This window comes from Myotis lucifugus, unplaced genomic scaffold (genome assembly GCF_000147115.1).
Source record: "Myotis lucifugus unplaced genomic scaffold, Myoluc2.0 scaffold_79, whole genome shotgun sequence".
Lineage (NCBI taxonomy): Eukaryota > Metazoa > Chordata > Mammalia > Chiroptera > Vespertilionidae > Myotis > Myotis lucifugus.
In genome coordinates this window covers 878,667-898,486 of record NW_005871127.1, presented here as the reverse complement: position 1 = coordinate 898,486, position 19,820 = coordinate 878,667, and the positions used below count along the sequence as shown (strand labels likewise).

Below are 19,820 nucleotides of genomic sequence, written 5' to 3'. Positions count from 1 at the left end.
TGTCCCCTTTACTATTAACAATATAACCAACAGATCTGTGGCACGGACACAGTACAAAGAGTTGTCATGGCAATGAGTTTGGCTGATGCAAAGGTCATTGTGCAGGGTCAAAGGGCAAAATCAGTGGTCCATGTTACCCCCCAACTGCAGTGCTCCACCCCACCCACACAACTTTTAAGGAATTAGAAAAAACAGGGGAACTAGCAGAAAGTGCAAAATATGAAGAAGGCAGCTTTCAGCTCCTTCAGCGTGGAATAGAACATTCAATTTTGAGCTTTTCCTATTGAATAGCCTGCACATTCAAAAAAAAAAAGTTTTCTGGAGAAACCCAATTTTTTAAAGTCCAGGAAGCATGCAGCTGGTTAATGTTAACAAAAGACCTTGACAGGAACATGTAAACTATATTGAATGTCATGCTTGGGGCCTATCTGCCAGCAATATCATAGAGTTGTTTCATTAAAAATGAATACTGTACACTGAATATGGGAGAACTTTTCTGCAGCCTTCATCGTTTCACACAGTACCTAGATTTTAAATCCAGGGGAAGCACGGGTCCTGGTGTCCCACCGCTGAAGATGTCCCTGTGCAATCTCTTTTTGTTGAGTCCTTATGAAGCTACAAGTCACAAACCCACGATTCTGCTCCCTGAGGACACGTTATGTGAGACACAGCACTGCTCTCGCTGCCTGCCTATCCTGATTGCTCTGTGAAACTTCACCTTAAATACCATCCCGTGACGACCACGAGAACTTCTGCTAAAGGCCGTGTAGACTAATAACAAGACAGTGGTACTGCTGACATTCTGAAATGCTCTGAAAACCAACTTTCCCAACACTAAATACAACAAAATAACCTTCATAAAATATAACTTTTCTCCATTTACACTTTTTTAAAGGATTAGTACCCTATGCTTTTCAAGCACAGGCATCTGTGAAATAACTCCTAACATGGACAGATTTCTTCTTTTTAATACATAACTTAAGAGACTGGAGAGTTTTAACTCAAGTCCAGTCTCCAAACAAGGAATATTCTTGTTTACTTTAAAAATGGAAACAACATACCGTTCCATTATAATTGTTAAAAAGTTAGCTTTACAAACATGGGCATTTTAATTTAAAAAAAAAAGGCTTAACAAAACTATACAGTGTACAAATTACTGTCTACAAGGTAGGCGGTTCTTTAAGAAGACCTTTCGCTCTTCTTGCTACTTGCAGCTTCACAGATTCATTCACATATTTTTTTTTTAAATGGAGCTGCCCACCCGAACATTACCCCATAACTATATTGCTATCATTAAGATTTTTTGCCATGTCTTTATGTACAGTCTCCTTCACTGCCTTTCACTCATTATGTTCCTTAGGCAAGCCTCCAACGCTCATGTCACTCCAGAGGAAACACTTCAGAGGCACTGCGAGTAGGGGGGCTGCAAAGCAACACAACACAAGCGGGACACACAGTGCCACAGAACCAACCGGGGCCTGGAGACACCACCCCCTACTGATGCCCTTGGGTGACCTTCACCATCCTGAAGCTCTGCAGTTTTGGGGAAGAGAGGGGCGTGCAAGACCTGCAAATGTGGGGCCCTTTAGTCAGAATATACTTCCTGGTAAAAGAGGAGGAGGCCGAAAAATGGATGTAAGACCATATACCTAGTAGTATTTTTTTTTAATAGTTGTATCTCAAAAGGAAAGGAGAAAAAAAATGGATTCAAAATAACAGCAACACTTGACTAGTCCTTTGTATTCAAGAGGCAGGCAGGAATACCCACAGTGTGTAACTTCTTTAGCTGGAACTGCTCATTCACTGGAAAAAATAGAGAGCGAGTCTGCTCTGAAAAAAATAGTGTGTGTCCTGGGAGGTTGACGTGTTCACCGAACAGGTCAAAGATACATGAAGAACTTGGCTGAGATGGTGCAGGGCAAGTACCACAGAAATGATTGGACTTACTTCGGACCATGCGGTGCTGGGGTCCCGCTGTGCTATTCAGCACGTGGGCTACCGATACCATTCTCAGGCCCATGAGCATTGTTCCAAAGTATTCATTATCAAATGATACGCTGTGAGAACAATGGCAGTTTATTTTATTGGACCATGGCCTGGAGGAAGGGACTCCTCAAGACAGCCCACCATGTGTCACTAATTCTAAAAGATTTCCCTTCTAGTAATGGATTGCCTCCGTGGGACTGGGCGAGGGGGGAAATAAAAATAAAACCAGTCTCTATTCACCCTCTGTGCCCCAGGGGAAATGAAATCAAAAATATGTTTGCGGTACCATCCCTTTAAAAAATCCCATCAGCATCTAATGGGCTTCATGCATCCACAGGAAGGTTAATCCTTAAAATTCTCCATTTCCCTTCTGCTCTGGTTCTGTTTCAAAGGGCAGGCAAAATGAAAACTTGACAAAGATTTATCTTTTTGTTCCTTAAAAAGTGAACTTTGATTTTTAATCTGTAAGTCCAAATACATTTAATAATAGCCACCCTCTGTTTAAGCTTCTGGATGTCTAAAAAAGAAAATTCCAGCGCACCGCCATCCATGCGAAGCGGCGAGCCACAGGTGAATCCTGTCCTATTGTTAATGAAATGAAAAATGGGGAGAAGTGGAGGGGAAAGACTATGGGAACATTCCCTCCAGCCGCAATGACATGTTTTGTAGGAGAAAATATACGGATTTATTAAACCCCCAAAGGGTAAAATATCCGCTCTGTGGATATTTCAACAAATATCGTTGCCAACTATGAGACAGGCTCACTCTCCACTGTGGATCTGAAACTCAAGAGAAACTACTACCACAAGAGAAAAAAAAGAAGAAGATAAGACAGTTTGTTTTAAGCCAAGTCTGCCTCCAGGAGAACATGTTGTGTTCACTTGCTCTTACTGTTTGTGTTGTTAGGAAAACCAGAGATGAGTTCAGCTTGCACCCCAGGTGGGAAGTTAGAGAAGGGGGAACCTGTGTCAGTTGAAGCTTGTCACAGTAGGCAGAACAGTCGCTTTGCAGCCCAGGCCCATCTCAGGGTGCACTGCTTCACAGCTACACTGTAAAGTGTTAAAAATCCTCCCACCCACCCCAGAATATATATATATATGTATCTTAAAAAAAATCCCCTGTCCATCTCTCAGTACACAAAAGGACCTCATCACACTGCAAAAATAGCAGTACCCACTTTGGTCAATTAAAACAAACAAACAAACAAAACAAAAAAAAAGCATACATTATTTTTTTTTTAAATCTGTGTACTTACCTATAATAACCAATACAGCTAAAAGCACTACCTACATAGGCAAAACTTGGTATTGCATAATTCGTATAAATTTGAAACCCCTCCCCCCAAATATTAATTGGAAGATGAAAAACATGAAAGGTTAATAGAAAAAACACCAAAATACTGAAAATATTGCTGGTCGATTACAATTTTTAAGCGGCAACTATACACAGCCATGATATGCTTTATAAATGTGAGATAAAGGTATAACTGTCTAAAAAATCCATGATGTCACACATTTTTCTTCGTCTGGAGTACAAAATATTTTGTCATAAAAATGGTAAAGATTTAAAATGATAATAAATGCAGCAAAACAAGTGTAGTGATGTCACTTTTTCGTGTTTTTTTGTGGTTTTTTTCTTTTTTGTATTTTAGATTTCAAGGCAAGGCACGTAATGTGGACATTATATCTTCGTGCAAATTAGGATTACTGGAAAGAGTATTTTTAATTAAAATTTTAAGAGACATAGAGGCAAAATGTGTCTGCCCATGCACACTACAGATCTGTCAATAGAAGAAGTTTGTTGAACAAGGCTAATGTCTGAAAGCACCATGCAAGTTTTCAGCACCCTGATTACATGTGTTTTCTCAAGAGTGCGTTTCTATATCCTACACCCTGGCGTTCCCAGTTTGTAAACTGTAAGCTTTACCCTTGTGACATGGATTTGCCTGCCTCTGTCTCTACGATGCAGATTTTATAGAACCTTTTGTACACCCTATGGGTTCTTGATGCAACCAGTAATTTTAAATAAATAAATTCTACCTCCGAGGAGGCTGCAGCTAAACCAACATAAGTGCTGTGTTTCCATTAATTTTTTTTTTCTCAAGCACATGATTTGTCTTGATTTAATGCATTTTTTCCATGCCCTCAAAAACTGAGGAGAAAATAAATTCGTTCAAAATTATTTTAAATTCTTTTTTTAATCCCCTCAATTTAGAGTCCAAGGGCTGAAGGACTTATAATCATGATTCCCCTTTAGATATAAATTTATAAATTGCACTTGCCTCTGTTAAGTGTTTCTTTTGTGGGCAAAATATTATATTAATTTTTACTGTTGCATGCAGAGATAACACTTCACCTACATAGAGGCATTTCTTCCATAGAGCCTTTGTGTTCAAACTGTGTTTTTTTTTTCCTTTTTCCTTTTTTTCCTTTTTTTTTTCCTTTTTTTTCTTTTTTAAGATTTCAAACTGGGTTAAACACTGGAAAAGGCTGGGTTAAGGGCCAAAATTTAATAAATCTGTACTGATAACTAAAGGCTACAGAGATTTCATATATTCTTTTAACTTTTAGAAATCAGAGTGCTTATAAAATGGCTGGCTCATGGCTCCGACACCCAGCACCTCTGATGCCGCCTCCTAGCCTTCGTTGGTGAAATAACCAGGAATAGTGATTCCATGCGTAAACAACAAGATTACTAAACCAAGAAAACTAGCTTATCATGCAAATATTAAGGCATCTAGAAAGTCAGTTAAAATATATTGTCATAGAGACAGAACATCTATTTCCCAGCGGACTTCATGTAACAAAGGCTACGTTGCAGGGGCTGCGATCTACCATCAGTGAAATATCATCGACCCTTTTTTTATGTCATTACAGTTTCAACCTTAAGGGAATTAGTGATTGTAAGTGCTGCAATTGCTGGTCTAATATCTTCTTTCTTCAGTTTCCTTCCTTTCTCCCTTTTTGTTTGTTTTTATTTTGTCCAGTCTTCCTCCTTTCCATTTTTTATTTTTTTTAATTTCGTAAGCTGTTGTTGTATTTCATTCTCCCTCAGTTGCTCGTTTCTGCTTGAAGGAAAGGTTCTCCAATTATGTTCAAACCGTAATTTTGGACATTTGCCGGTAGGATGGGTGTCCTGTTTGATACTTGGAAAGGAACCAAACTAGCCCAGGTACCAGGACTGTTGACAGGAGAGGGGCAGGAGGGAAGGAAGAGAAAAAAAGAAAATACAATGTTAAAATCTACAATATTAGAAACATAAATTCCACAGACATCAAATGACTACTATAAACTTCTTAAAAAATTATAGCTTAATATGAGATAAATGTACTAAATTATTTATTTTATAGGTATATACACCACATGGTCTATTGTTTTCATGGAAGGTAAGATTAATTGTAAAGCAGAAAATCCTCATGTCGGGCTCATACATAATTGCTGAACTCTAACTGAGGATATTCTTCCTAAAATATTTGATCTACTTTAATGTAAATACAATATTACTTTCTTATTTTAAAAAACAGAGAGAAAGCAGCAAATCTACAATGGTAGCAATATAGTTTGCCAGTTATATTCTGACTAGAGTCCCGATGCACGAAATTTGTGCACGGGTGTGTGTATATGTGTGTGTGTGTGTGTGTGTGTGTCCCTCAGCCCAGCCTGTACTCTCTCCAATCTGGGACATCCCTCTCACAATCCAGGACTGCTGGCTCCAAACCACTCACCTGCCTGCCTGCCTCATTGCCCCTAACCACTTCTGCCTGCCAGCCTGATCACCCCTAACCACCTTCCTGCCAGCCCAATTGCTCCTAACTACCCTCCCCCCTTGCCAACCTGTTCGCCCCTGTCTTCCCCTGCCGGCCTGGTCACCCCCAACTGCCCTCCCCTGGTGGCCCGGTTACCCCTAACTTCCCTCCCTTGCCAGCCCAGTTGCCCCCAACTATCCTCCCCTGCTGGCCTGGTCGCCCCTAAATGTTCTCCCCTGCAGGCCTGGTTGCCTCCAACTGCCCTCCCCTGCAGGCATGGTTGCCCCTAACTGCCCACCCCTGCCGGCCTGGTCACCCCTAACTGCCCTCCCCTGCTGGCCTGATTGCCCCTAACTGTCCTCCCCTGCAGGCCTGGTCGCCCCTAACTGTTCTCCCCTGCAGGCCTGGTTGCCTCCAACTGCCCTCCCCTGCAGGCGTGGTTGCCCCTAACTACCCTCCCCTGCTGGCCCAGTCACCCCTAACTGCCCTCCCCTGCAGGTCTTTGTCCCCCCCAAACTGCCCTCCCCTTCAGGCCTGGTCGCCTTCAACTGCCTTCTTTCAGGCCTGGTCCCTCCCAACTGCCCTCCTCTGCCGGCCATCTTTGACCACATGGGGGTGACCATCTTGTGTGTTGGAATGATGGTCAATTTGCATACTACTCTCTTATTACATAGGATCTTGTTTTACTTTTAATTCATAAGCAATTCAGTGATAAGATGGGCATCAATTTTTTTATCTGCCTATCAGTTGAATAAAATTGAAAGCTGTAATGAAAGTTATTTCTTTTCTCTTACAATATGAAAAAAAATATTTTTCAGGAAGGCCAGTGCATAATGTAATTTGAAATGCTGACACCGGAAATCTGGGCCTTCCCTGCCCCTCCCCATCAGTGATGTTACCCCATAGGAGCCGCTCTGGGTTTGGGTGTTTGAAGGGGTGAGTGGGAAGAATGCTGGAGGGAATACGCAGATGAGATTCTAGCCCCTTTCCAACCAACTTGGGTTCCACCTATGTTGGGTTTGAGGCCGTTTAAGAAAAAAGTTTGAAAACAGCTATCTAATTGCTACTGGCATAATCTCTTATTAAACAAGTATCACATGAAGGAAAATAACACCAGGTCTATAGATCACAAAACAACCTCACACCATGTAGTTGGGGTATACCTAATCCGATGTATTGTTTGTTTCAACACTCAACTCAGAATGAGTGTCAACTAAGTAGCAGCTGCATAAATCATCATGAACCAAGGAAATATTAAACTGACAATTCCATACCCAATTTTGTCATGGTCTGGCACGGGGACCTAATTTCAAAGTTTTAAATTTCATTTACTATCCTCTACTATTGCAATCATGAGGTGAGATGGATACTATTATCATAGCTATCAACCTAGACGCCCTCATTTCTTAAATATTTGAATTACAAAAGTACAGAACCTTTATGGAGTATTGACTTCAAGGAAGAATTTTGTCAGCAAAAGAAGAAATAGAAAAAAAAAGCTTGGATTTTAAAAAAGAACTTGATATATAACTTTCTTTTATTCTGGTGATACTCTATACAAAATGTGACTTATTGTCTAGGTGCATATTTCTGAGTTAATATTGCAACAGAAAAAAATTCACAACGACCTTTTATGGTCAAGGGATTTTATGATTAGACAATGAGCTCTGTGATAGCAAGCAGTCCATCTCTTTTTGTTCTTCATTTTATATAGTACCTAGCACGTGGCCAATTTTCAATAATTTTTTTCATAAACCAACAAATCAATTAAATGCTCCAAATCACATCTATGTATTCTTGAAGAGTGTTGCTCATAATTACATCTTTTCAAGACTACATTGTGATTTGACCCCTATAAAAAGAAAACAGGCATCTCTAAAATTTAAATTAGAGATGTTTACCATTAACAAAAAATAATTATGCAGGAAAAATTAAATAGTAATTCAAACAAGGAATAATTCCAACTAAAAAGATATGTCCTCATTATCTGCTAAAAAATCATCATTCTAAAGAATAAAAGTAGTTGTTACTATAACCTTTTCTAAGAGATTTAATTGTTTTCACATATTTCTTTTTTCCCACACACATCTTCAACAATTATTTCTGCTTTGCACTACTGATTAGGAAGAATGTTACATGACAAACCATGGGACTTGTTTTCTCCTTAATTGTACTTCCACCACAGTTCACTACACAGTACTATTACAGCATATATTACTCCATATAATCATAATCTGTATCTATGATAATCTTATTGACTGAAAGGTAAGTTCTGTAAAGAAAATGACCTTGTCTTATCAATCCTGACAGAGTCTAGCCATAGGTGATGTTAATCATTTCTTAACAAATAATAAATTACAAAAATGGACATCCATTATTTTTTAACCTGAAATAGGAAGTGTGTATGAAAAACAAAATAGACTAGCTCCAATTGATAATCATTGACAGTAACAGACAATGTCAGCAACAGGCTCATCAATAAGAGTCCCAAATTATATGGGCTCTATATAGAGATTGCTACTTTAGAAAGATAAAATATTAATGATTGAGAATAGATGTGACTCCTTAAATGGAGAAGTCTACCTACTAATGGCAGGAAAGACAAGATATCAGGGTGAACTATGCAACAGCCTTTTGATTCAATTCTTTAGAAGAGACACATATCATTGTTCTTTGGAAAAGTCTCAATAAAAATAAAGTGATGCTAGTGACTAACAGGATTCTTGTTGTGAAATATCTAACAAATTCAATTTAGATGTTTATTTAAACCTTTCAAACCTCCATCCTACATGATGACCATGTCAAAATTGAAGTGTGCAATCAATACTGTTTATGAACCTTTGGGGGAAAATAAAATTCAAAGATTAACACTACGCAGACCCCATATATGAATTTTACAAGTCTCTTAATGCCAATTTGTAAGTTAAGTTCAGAACTATAAGGCACAGACATTTTTAGAGCTTTTTGGTATTCCCATTGAAAAACTCCAGTATTTAATTATAATAATAATGTAAAGAAAAATGTTCTGACAAAATATCCTAGATCATTTAATTTTGAAAAGAGAATGCCTCAAATTGTATAGTTCTTCAGGTAAAAAATAAAAAAGAGTGATTTTTTTACATATCTAACTCTTTCTATGTAAATAAATGCCAATGATCACCAGTATGGATAAAATAAACACACATATTCATATTTATCTACATATAGGAACTTGTTATATATAAAATGCTTAATAATTTTAATTCAGAATGGAATTCAATATTCCATAACCTGTGTCTCTGTCTACTAAGAGACATGAGAATTTAATTAAAAGATTTCAAAATATTCAAGGTCAAATTAAACTACTTCAGCAATAAGTATATCTTCAGGCATATATTTAGACAAGTCATGCATTTACTTTGTTTAAATTACATTTCCATTGCCAGATAACCATTTTTTTTTTGGCAAACAGAAGATGAGCATGACTGAAAGTTAAAAGCACATCTTTAGAAAATAAAGACCATGCCATTAAAAAAAAATAAGTACTTTGAGAAAAATCAGGTACAAAAAGAAGCAAAGATTGTGACAGTGCCTTAACACTTGGGTTGCAGGAAACGAGTTAAGTCGGCTCGCGTGAATTGCGCGTACTCCGCGGGAGCCGTCTTAAACTCGGTTCATATAGATTTGCGGTGGAGTGCGGGAAACGTGTAAACTCGGGCCGATTGTAACTGCGTATTACCAAATATTTCATTTCAATCGAACCCATACTTCAAAAGATATAGGCATTTTAACGCGCCATCTTATATTTTGGCGGGAAATTCACCCGCAACCCAAGTGTTTTAACACAAAGCAGAATTTCACCCGAATGACTTCAATGACTTCTACTCTATATGTAGAAAATTGCAAAGAAAAAAAAAAAGAAAGAAAAGAAGAGAAGAGAAAGAAAGAAAGAAAGAAAGAAGGAAAAGAAAGGAAGGAAAAGAAATAAGGAAGGAAGGAAGGAAGGAAGGAAGGAAGGAAGGAAGGAGAAGAAAGAAAGAAGAAGAAGAAAGAAGAAGAAGAAAGAAGAAAGAAAGAAAGAAGAAGAAAAAGGAAGGAAGGAAGGAAGGAAGGAAGGAAGGAAGGAAGGAAGGAAGGAAGGAGGGAAGGAAGAAAGAAAGAAAGAAAGAAAGAAAGAAAGAAAGAAAGAAAGAAAGAAAGACATGTCTGACATCATGGATAATATTTTTACATTCTTCTGACCAAATGTGTGATGTGGCTATCCCAGAAAGGGAAGAAACAAGCTAACAAATTATTTTGACCTTAAGATGCATTAATGTTAGTTGATGGTCCTGCTTCAGTTTATACTGATCAAACTACCTCTAAAACACTGTGTTTCTTCTAGGCATCACTCTTCAAGAGAAACAAACTCTATGCCATTTCTTTGGTGAAGAAAACCACCAAATAATGTCATTTGAGGGGCAGCTAAAAGGAGACAGGAAGACAGGACAGTTGAGTTGGAAAGAAATGTAGACTTTTGTCTGGTTCAGATGGATAAAATTAATTAGTACAAAGAGATGAACTTCCAGAAAATAACCATGCTGTGGGCCTATTACGAGCAAGGTGCCATCTTCAGTATTTTACATATGCTATGTTACTTAATTCTCTCAATGAACTCTTGAATGTGCCATCATCAGCCCCATTTCACAGATGAGAAAACGGAGACTTAAAGAGCTTAAGTAACTTGCCCAAATTTACCCACCTAGACCTCAGATATGAATCAGTTCTGTCTGACTCCCGTGGAAGTCAGAAATTGACCTACCATGAGAAAGAACATTTGAACATAATTTTCTGAAGGCAAAGGGAATTTACTTCAAGAGACAGGGAATTTCCCATGGCCCACACAGCTGGATCATAACCTAGCTAGTGTTGCAACAGACTTGTATATGGAATACTTGGTAGGTCCGGGTGATAAAGCAACACTGAAATGTAATGCATCTGTCTCCTCTGAAAACAAATCTAGTTGAGGTTCTATTAGAGCAGCGGTTCTCAACCTGTGGGTCACGACCCCTTTGGGGGTCGAATGACCCTTTCACAGGGGTCGCCTAAGACCATGGGAAAACACATATTGAATATATAATTACATATTGTTTTTGGGATTAATCACTGCTTTAATTATGTTCAATTTGTAACAATGAAAATACATCCTGCATATCAGATATTTACATTATGAATCATAACAGTAGCAAAATTACAGTTATGAAGTAGCAACAAAAATAATTTTATGGTTGGGGGTCACCACAACATGAGGAGGTTGAGAACCACTGTCTTAGAATGACCCAATCATGAGGATTAAGGGGGAAGAAGACACCCACTTCTTCCTTTTGGAAATGATACGCTATTTATATATTTTGTATCCTGGATAAATTGAATAAAATAGTTGGTCTTCACATCTACAAGGAGTAAATAGATTCTATACTTTCAAAGAAAAAAAGAGAAAAATTGCTCTGAGCACGTCAACATTTGATGGTTGTGTTTTTAAAAATTATGGCCAAAAAGGATTGGGCCCTAAACATTTAGCTCAGTAACCACCCAAGAACCATGGGCTGCCAAATATAATTACATGAAGTTGTTGGTTGAGTAAGAAACCAAAGTCAAAAGCTTCACTTTAACTATTAGTCTCAGATGATTAAAAACAATAAGAGCTATTTCATGAATGGCAAAATTTCATTTACTACTCTGAGTTTATCTGATAATAGGTTGGGCAAAATCTCAGAGGGAAGTCTGAGGTGGGTAGGGAGAGATTAAACAAAGAATTTATATGCATATATGCATAGCCCACAGACACAGACAATAGTGTGGTGAAGGCCTGGAGGGGGGTGAATGGGGGGTGGTGGAGGGGATCAATGGGAAGAAGGGAACATCTGTAATACTTTCAACAATAAAGATAAATTTAAAAATCATTGTATAAAATGTCAAAGTACCTTGTATACTAATACTTTTCAGTAATAAACATCACTCACTCAAGTTTTACACACTTATTTAATCATGATATTACCATATTTACTGTGAAGATAGAAAGTATTCTTTCAAGAAGCTCACAAAAATATTATAGGAATGAAGCACAAGTAATTATATCTATTCATACATTCCTCAATTGTATCAGTAGCCACATTACTTATATAGATAGCAATAAAAATAAACAATGGCCCAGAAAGCATGGATAATAAATAAAATAAATGCCATCATTTAAAAGAAGGGTTTGTCTTTAATTCATTTGCACCTGTTTCAAATATTCCCAAGAAGGAAAATGTTTTACTTCCTTGGCTAAATACTACTAATTGTATTACTATGATATTAACTCACAGATATTTGTATCGCTCCCAAAATGAACAATAAACACTGTTCCCTATTAGTAGCTAGTCTCTGCCTGCAAAAAAAATAAAGGCAGATTAATTAAGTATGAATTAAGTTAGAAACCATGCATTCCTGGGTTGTAGAAGTGTACATTTGGACTGGCTGCTGATTTCAATATAACAAAAAGGCTGCAGACAGCGTCTTATAAAAAAATGCTCACTCAGACCAGTGGAAGAAATAGATGGGTAGTATTTAAGTACCCATTTATTTAAGAATTATTTTTCTATATTTAAATAGATTAATAATTCATTAATGTATAAGAACAGAGAAAGTGATATTTCACACACTAGTTGCTACAGCATTTATAGTGTGTGTTAAATAACAGCGCTAGGCACTGCTTCACCTACTTTAAAACTTTCAATCTTCAAAACAAACCTATGAGAAAAGAACTGCTATTTTTCAGATTTTACAGATGAGGCCATTGAAGCTAGTACTGCTATTAAACAGTAAAACCCAGGATTTGAACTCGAGCAGTGTGGTTCTAGGATCTATATTCTTACCCAGTGTACTACACTTTATCTCTTTCGTGAAACATACTTTACTTTTATCACTGGACAAGAATTTCTATTATCCCTGAATTATATATGAGATTCTATAAATTAAGGTCCATATCACTTAGATACACTGCAATTCCCTCGAAAGTATAACTGTTGACTTCAAACTTCAACACAAATAACTGTATATTATCCAATTCCAGATTCTTTTCAGCCAAGTGCAATATTTGCCATTGCATATGTGTGTACAGATGTGACTGCATGTCAATAATTTGCTTGTTGAGAGACACTTTGATGAGATTAGTCTCGTAGTAAGATTATACAAAGTGCTTTACACAGGTCTTGGATTTCTTCGATTTATTTCCCCCATTTTTAAAGCTCATTATGGCCATCTGAACGAGCCTATTTGCATGCAAGATGATTTCTAATGATTATTACTATTTGTAATAATCTGTATGGGAAAGCTCCCCGGCCAGCTCTTACCTGATCTGCAAAGTACTCTTGTGGGCTCTCTGGGAAACACCAAACAGCATAAACTGCAGGTGGCTCCAGGAATTATTCTAACTGCAAGCAATAGCACTTCATAGTAATGAAAGAGAAACGTATTTGTTTCTTAACTAAGTAGGTAAATAGCCTCCTTTATTGCTCCTCCTTGGGGAACAATGCTTTTGAAATAACATATCCAAACGGTAAGTTGTCAAAGCTCATTAATTTATATTCAAATGTTTCGGACGTGTTTTGTTTGGAGGGGGAGGGGGGAACACTGGATTTGAATGTTAACTTTACTATGTGTGAGTACTAGCATCTTCTACGTAAAATGATGGCCTGTGCCCGTGGAATATTTTATCTAATGGAGAGCACGGGGCGAGAAGAGCCTTACGTACGGGACACGACAGCTAAGAGTTTCATGTGCTCACTGCAATGACTGCCCTCTTTTAGTAAAAAGCTCTTACAAAATCCCTGAAGATCGTTCAACAAGGCAATCTATAGACTTAAAAGTAATAAAGACTTATTTCCTGAAAATGTTTACTTTACACGGAATTACGAAAAATACCCTTCCCCCAAATAGGCCAAAGTAAGCAGATTTGTAAAAAAAAAATGATGCTTGCTGTTTTTCATGTTTCAGAAATGAAAGAGAATCATCAGGAAGATGACTAATTGAAAATAAATGACAGCACACACACACACACACATACATATGTAGCAACTTCTGCAGCTGTGGGAGGTTTCAGACAATTAAAAATATAGAATTGTCAGGCTCCTGGGACTTATTCGATCTCCTGCCCACAACAGAGAACGCTGCCTGTGGATTCTGTCCCCCTCTGGTCTGCGTTCCTGTCTCTCCCTGGGCTCCTCTCAGTGCCATTGTCACCAGTGCTACAGCTCCTTCATTAGCACATGTGAGTCCTCAACAGCAGACAACATTCTCTACAGACACAGAGCTCCCTAACAGTGCCTTTCACTAGAGAAACTCACCCAGGAAATACTAGGAGAAACGTTAAGCTTTATAGAAAAGCCAAAAGCGATTCTTGCCCAAATGTTTTTCACTTAAAAGCTAAAATCAGTGTTGTTTGCACAATTTCGCCTCTAAATGAAAGAACTTTTTGTCTCGTAAAGAACTGACTTGAAGTATAAAATCACAATTGATCGAGGAGCTGAACATGCTTTTTTGAATTACGCCTGCTACTCTGTTCACATGGGCAAGAAAAGTCTGTTTTCTCACCAAACGAAAAGTCAACAAAGGAGGAAAGAATTGTAGTTTTCTACAATTTCTGATTATTCAAAATGCATGTTCTTCAATTTCTTAAACGTCAGGAGGCTCTGCCTTCTCCTTTTTCCTTTGGTAATTTGTTATTGTGGTTATCTCCTCCTATGCTTTATGACTTCGGTAAACAGGACTAAAAATGCACTGGATACCTACACACAGCACTAGCAAACAGGACAATCAGAAAAGGTAAGTTAACAACTACATATTGCGCTGGTGTGAGGCTGATTTCTCGGAGCCGGAATCCAGATGTAAACACAGCACTTCACATCAAACCTCTTCAAATAGAGTGCGTGTTGACTATACTCCTTTCATTGCAAAGGGTTAATCAGCAAGGTTTACATTGGGGAGTTTTCTGAATCTCGCTCCTCCCTATCCCGTCGCGCTGCCAAAAATCATCTGACAGGAAACGTAAGATTAAGTTTGTCCTACCTAAGCGAACAAAGAGTGCTCTGAACAGGCCACCGGTTTACAGCAGAGCGGGAACTTTTCTAATCCTGCTGGAATCTGCAGCGCTGCTCAGAAAACATCGCGGCGAAAGTTGTTTTCTCTCCTCTAACATCTTGTCTCTGGCTCATCTCATTTGGGTCACACTGAAGATCCTGCTGCTTCTCCCGTAAAGGTTAACTTACAGCTCCAAACATAATCATGTGGAAAATGGACATTATTGATTCCTATGGTCCATTGTTCCCCTATCCTAAGTCCCTGAAGTTCAAGTTCAATCTGGAATTACATCATGTCTGGTTTCTCCTGGTTACCAGACGGCTTGAGACGTGACCACAGCCACAGAAAAAACAAACAGCCTTCTTCACGCTTCGGCTCCCCTATCGATTCAAACGTAAACTTTTTTTCTTTCTCTCAAGTATGCTTCAAGTATGGAGCATGGTTAATTTAGAGATTAAGTTCCAAATTAGATTATCTAATGGCATCTTAATGGATTGCTGACCCATTTCCTGTGGGATGGCAGCATGCAAGTCTGGCTGGAATACAATTAATTTCTTAGGAAGTGTTCTGAAGAGTTTCCTAGATAAAAAGGAAACGCTGTGTTGTGCAAGCCTTTCTGTATAAATGGAGAAAGTTAGGCAAAACTACAACAAATCCCAATGTGTTTTTCAACAGCCAGAACACAGATATTGCATAGGGGTGAACACCATAAAGGATCATTTTAAAGAATGGTAACATTTTTATTTTTTATTTCATAACAGGTGAAAATAACTTTGATGAGAAAGGAGTAATTCTTTTAAATCAATTATTCAAATCTAAAGAGCGTCACCAGGGAGCAGAGCAGCCTGGTTACCACACAATGGCCACGTGCAGTTTTGCCTTCTGCAATTCCCTTCCTTGAACCAGAGATTCTCCAGTTCATCTACCTGATCAGCGTTTCTATCATGGTCCCAGAGTGGTGCTAGGGGCCCAGAACGGTGCGTAAAAAGTTGAGCATTTTGAACGCACTTTAGAGCTGACAGCTGAAAAGGAAACTCAGCACTCTGAGAATAAAGCTCCCCCCAGGAACCCCAGGAACAACCCAGCTGTTGTATTGTAGTTATGTGTCAAGATAACAAACTGAAAGCAGGAAATGCTAACTAGTAAATTCCTAGGGATGGTCTAAGTGTCATGTCGAAATAAAAGTTAACTCTTACTACTACCTATGGATAGGTCACATACTGCTCTTACCAGACAGTACCACATACATATGTGTATGCACATATATATACATGCATGCATATGTACATGTGTATGTATACACATACACCATATACACACATGCATACACACATGCACATCTATTTATATACAAACATATGGTTTGCAAACCTATATTGAAGATGATTTTGTTTAAATATTCATTCTTAAGTCATGGAGAATGTATATTTTACCAAGACACAGCAAGGTTCAGGACAGTGCTATGTAAATAGGGCTATACGTATGAAATGAATGCCGTTACTCCTTCCTTTTTTGCCTTCCCTCTCCTGACCAAGCAGACCCAAATAATCTTTACTGGCTGCTAAATTTCTCTTGGGAAATCAAGCAACTCTCTAGAATTGCAGTAATAAACGACAATTTCTTACAAAAACATGTGTAAAGTAACTACAGAATGAAGTATTCAACTCATAGAAAGGAACTGCTAACACATGTAACATGTAAAATAGCTGATAAAAGTCTCTTTGGTGCCATTCAATTATGGCATCAACAGAAACACAAAAATCCTTCCAATTATTTCAGTAAAATCTTCATTTATTCATTATTTCGGAGGCTGAGCAAATGGTTTGTGTAAACATATCCTTCAGTAACACGCGCGTGTTTATTTTAGCCATCTGAAGGCCTCTTCGATGTTTATACAAGCAATCAGACACATACAGCCACTCACTTGTGGCTTTGCCTTTTCCTGAAAGGGGCGAAGGGGGAGCAGAGGGAATGAAACAATAAATCTAGTTTCTCTTTTGCATAAAGCACTCCCTCCAATGTTTTAAAATAACGTATGTTTATATTATTCTTGGATTGTCCTTCGGCTTTCTTTTTCATTCAATTATATTGCTCTTTTATATTCCATAGTACAAGCTATGTTCTGGCTACAGTTTCAAGAAGGAAAGCCAGTTAGGGAGTTAACTGCTGTATTTGTTTATACCCACATAACTCACATATGCAACAATCTAATTTATCCACATTGGAGGACAAAGCACAGTCACAACAGTACCCTTATGAACGACAGACGCAACTCATCACCTATTCCTTGCCTAAGCTCTCATGATTCAAGCCGAAGTGAGCCTTTAGCCCATAGATTGCACTCTGGGTTAACTATGATAACTGACCTTTGGGTTAGACAGAAAAATTCACACAGGTGCAAGCAACACACACACACACACACACACACACACACTCACTCACAAAATTCTAAGGTCAAAACAACAAAACACCTTCAGGGTTGCAACCTAGTAAAACTTTGTGAAAACTTTCCAAAAAAGTATGCTTTGCTTCCTCAAGGAATGTTCATATATTGGTGGGCGGGCGGGGGGTGGGGGGTGATGTAGATGAGGGGGGCAGTGGGAGGGAGCCAGGAAGGAGGAGGATGAAAGCTTCCAGCTTTGATTATATTTGCTCAGCTCCCCCGGCACTGCCATTTTCAGTCCCACAAAAGGAGCTGCATATGACGTGGAAACACCTCTACAGGGGGATTGGTACAAAGCAGGACAGGGGCAACCACAGCTAGTGATTGGAAGAGGAAATTAATGGCAACAAGCGATCAAAACAAAATTAAACAAAGTGAAGCCAAAACACAAAGAAAAACCCAAGGCACCTTATTTGGCGTTTCTCCTACAAAGTCTTGAGGGATCACCTTTTGTTAAAAACAAAAACCACCACAAAAGTAACCTGATATTTTCTTTATTCCGTTATGACAAAGACAAATGATTTAATTCTCTGGTTGAACAGATCTAGTGGGTACCCCCAAAATGTATACACACTGAATAATTATTAATTACAATGGTTTAAATCTGAAAAGAAAGAAACATCAATTGAGCTATCAGCTGTAAAGTGTGTATAGATTTTTAGGGACACCCTATATATTTCCCATATATTTTCAGTGTATTCAGATAATTTTAAAGTTGTAGCAGGGCCCTGAAGATTTTAGATGTTTGTTATCTGCATTAAAAGTAGTAGTGTTACAGATACTTATGATTTCTTTTCTAGCATCCTTTCCAGGAAAACACACACATACACAAACACACACACACACACACATATTAAGTTTCATTAATAACCACAGGGCATAAACTATAAACCATAAACAAATTATGAATATGTTGTGCCACAGGCATGCCCAATTTGTATTATCAAATATGGACTCTACTTGTGTCTATTTTTTCATACTATAACAAAGCAAAGAAAATTGTTGTTTCATTTGCGTACCTCTATTCTGAATTGTATGTATGACACTTAGATTTTAAGAACAGTGAGCATCTGCATCACCCATAGCATTTGGGTCAGCCCACCACAGAGATTCAGCCAATACCTGTTGAAAGTATGAAGGTGACACCTGTCTTTATCAATTTTGTGCCTTCTGAATCATGATAAAAAGAGAAGAAACAACCCAAAAGCTGCATCTTTAAAGCTTTTTGAAGCATTAAGTCTGTTTATATTTCATTATCTACTAATTTAAAAAATCACTATTTTGAGAGGGGGAGACATTTTAACTAAGTGAATTCTGATTTTTTTTTCTGACTTATTATCACTTGAAACTGATTACCACATCAATTTTTCACCAAGACGGAGATTTGTAACATCAATAATGTCCTCCTAAGAACTGAGTTTAGCCATCTTATTAGTTCATTCCAAAACATGTATTCTGTGGTGACTCATTGTCCACTCACCTTTTCTTTTTTTGGGATATCAACTTTTTCTTTGAGAAATTACTAGATACTAGGCGCAGTTATATTTTAAATTTCCAATAATTTACACCTTTATTTGACTTTCATGTACTTTAAAGGTGCTATCTTATTTTAGACAAGTAAATGTCAATCAGTAATCCACAGATTTGAAAGTTACACAGCTATAGTCACAATTTAAAAACACAAGCACACTTCATCTAACTTGCAATTCTTGTCAACTGTAAGACTTGTATGCATACGTGGGCTAATTTGCTAACAGACCGATCATGGAATATAAAGAAGTTATTTAAGGAAAACTAAGTCCAAACATAGTGTTATCATATCCAGTTAAATTAAAAATACTTAAGACTATTTAAATAAGACATATTCATTAGATTTAATTAAGATTATTAATTATTAAGACTTTAAGTAGATGCTTTCATTAAGCTTATCTTCTTTCTTATAAGCATATATTGTGTTTTTTTCAACTCAGGGAATTATGTAAGTTTCTTGGGAAAAAAACAAGATATGGAAAAATGTATATATTTTAAAGTAGCCGTTATATCAATCTTTCAGAAAAGGAAAAGTCATATGTATTCATTTTAAGTAGTGTGTTAATAAAAAACTGAGTTTTTAAAACAGAGTCCAACTAATTTTCTTAGTTTTCACCTGAGTATAAGTGAACATTTTATTAACTTAATTCTTTTAAACTCTACTCTTTTTCAGTTCCTACCAAGCAGTATGGAGATGTGTGACCCACTGACAGCTGATACCTAAGTATGTACTTTTAACAGAGGCATGTTCAGTAAAGAGATGATTATAATCACAGCAGGGCTGGAAAATTACGTTGGCTATACTTTTGGTGAACTCCTTATGGGATTACCTCACTCTCTTCTGTACATTTTTATCTCTTGCTACTCATGATTATAGTATGAATTTTAATTATTTAATTTGTCAAGTTGACAAAATTGTTCTTTATTAAAATAATACATAAGAAGCTGACATGCACTACTTATTTTCTAAAACCAATACATGAGAGAACATGAAAACTCGTTTTGAAAATGAACTTTTAGAATTATTTTTTTAGTCAG

At 37.5% G+C, this 19,820-nt stretch overlaps 1 protein-coding gene across 7 annotated transcripts in view; it reads right to left on the bottom strand.

Annotated features, from left to right (window-relative positions):
• The window catches only part of NFIB (nuclear factor I B), a 225,425-nt gene that overhangs the window by 1,316 nt on the left and 204,289 nt on the right, over positions 1-19,820 (bottom strand). For all 7 annotated transcript variants that reach the window (XM_006090687.3, XM_006090689.3, XM_014457551.2 and 4 more), the window contains one exon: positions 1-5,166. This exon is cut by the window's left edge and continues 1,316 nt beyond it. In XM_006090687.3, coding sequence (XP_006090749.1) covers positions 5,037-5,166 — 130 coding nt within the window. In that variant the 3' untranslated portion in view covers positions 1-5,036. The remainder of the gene's footprint in view (positions 5,167-19,820) is intronic.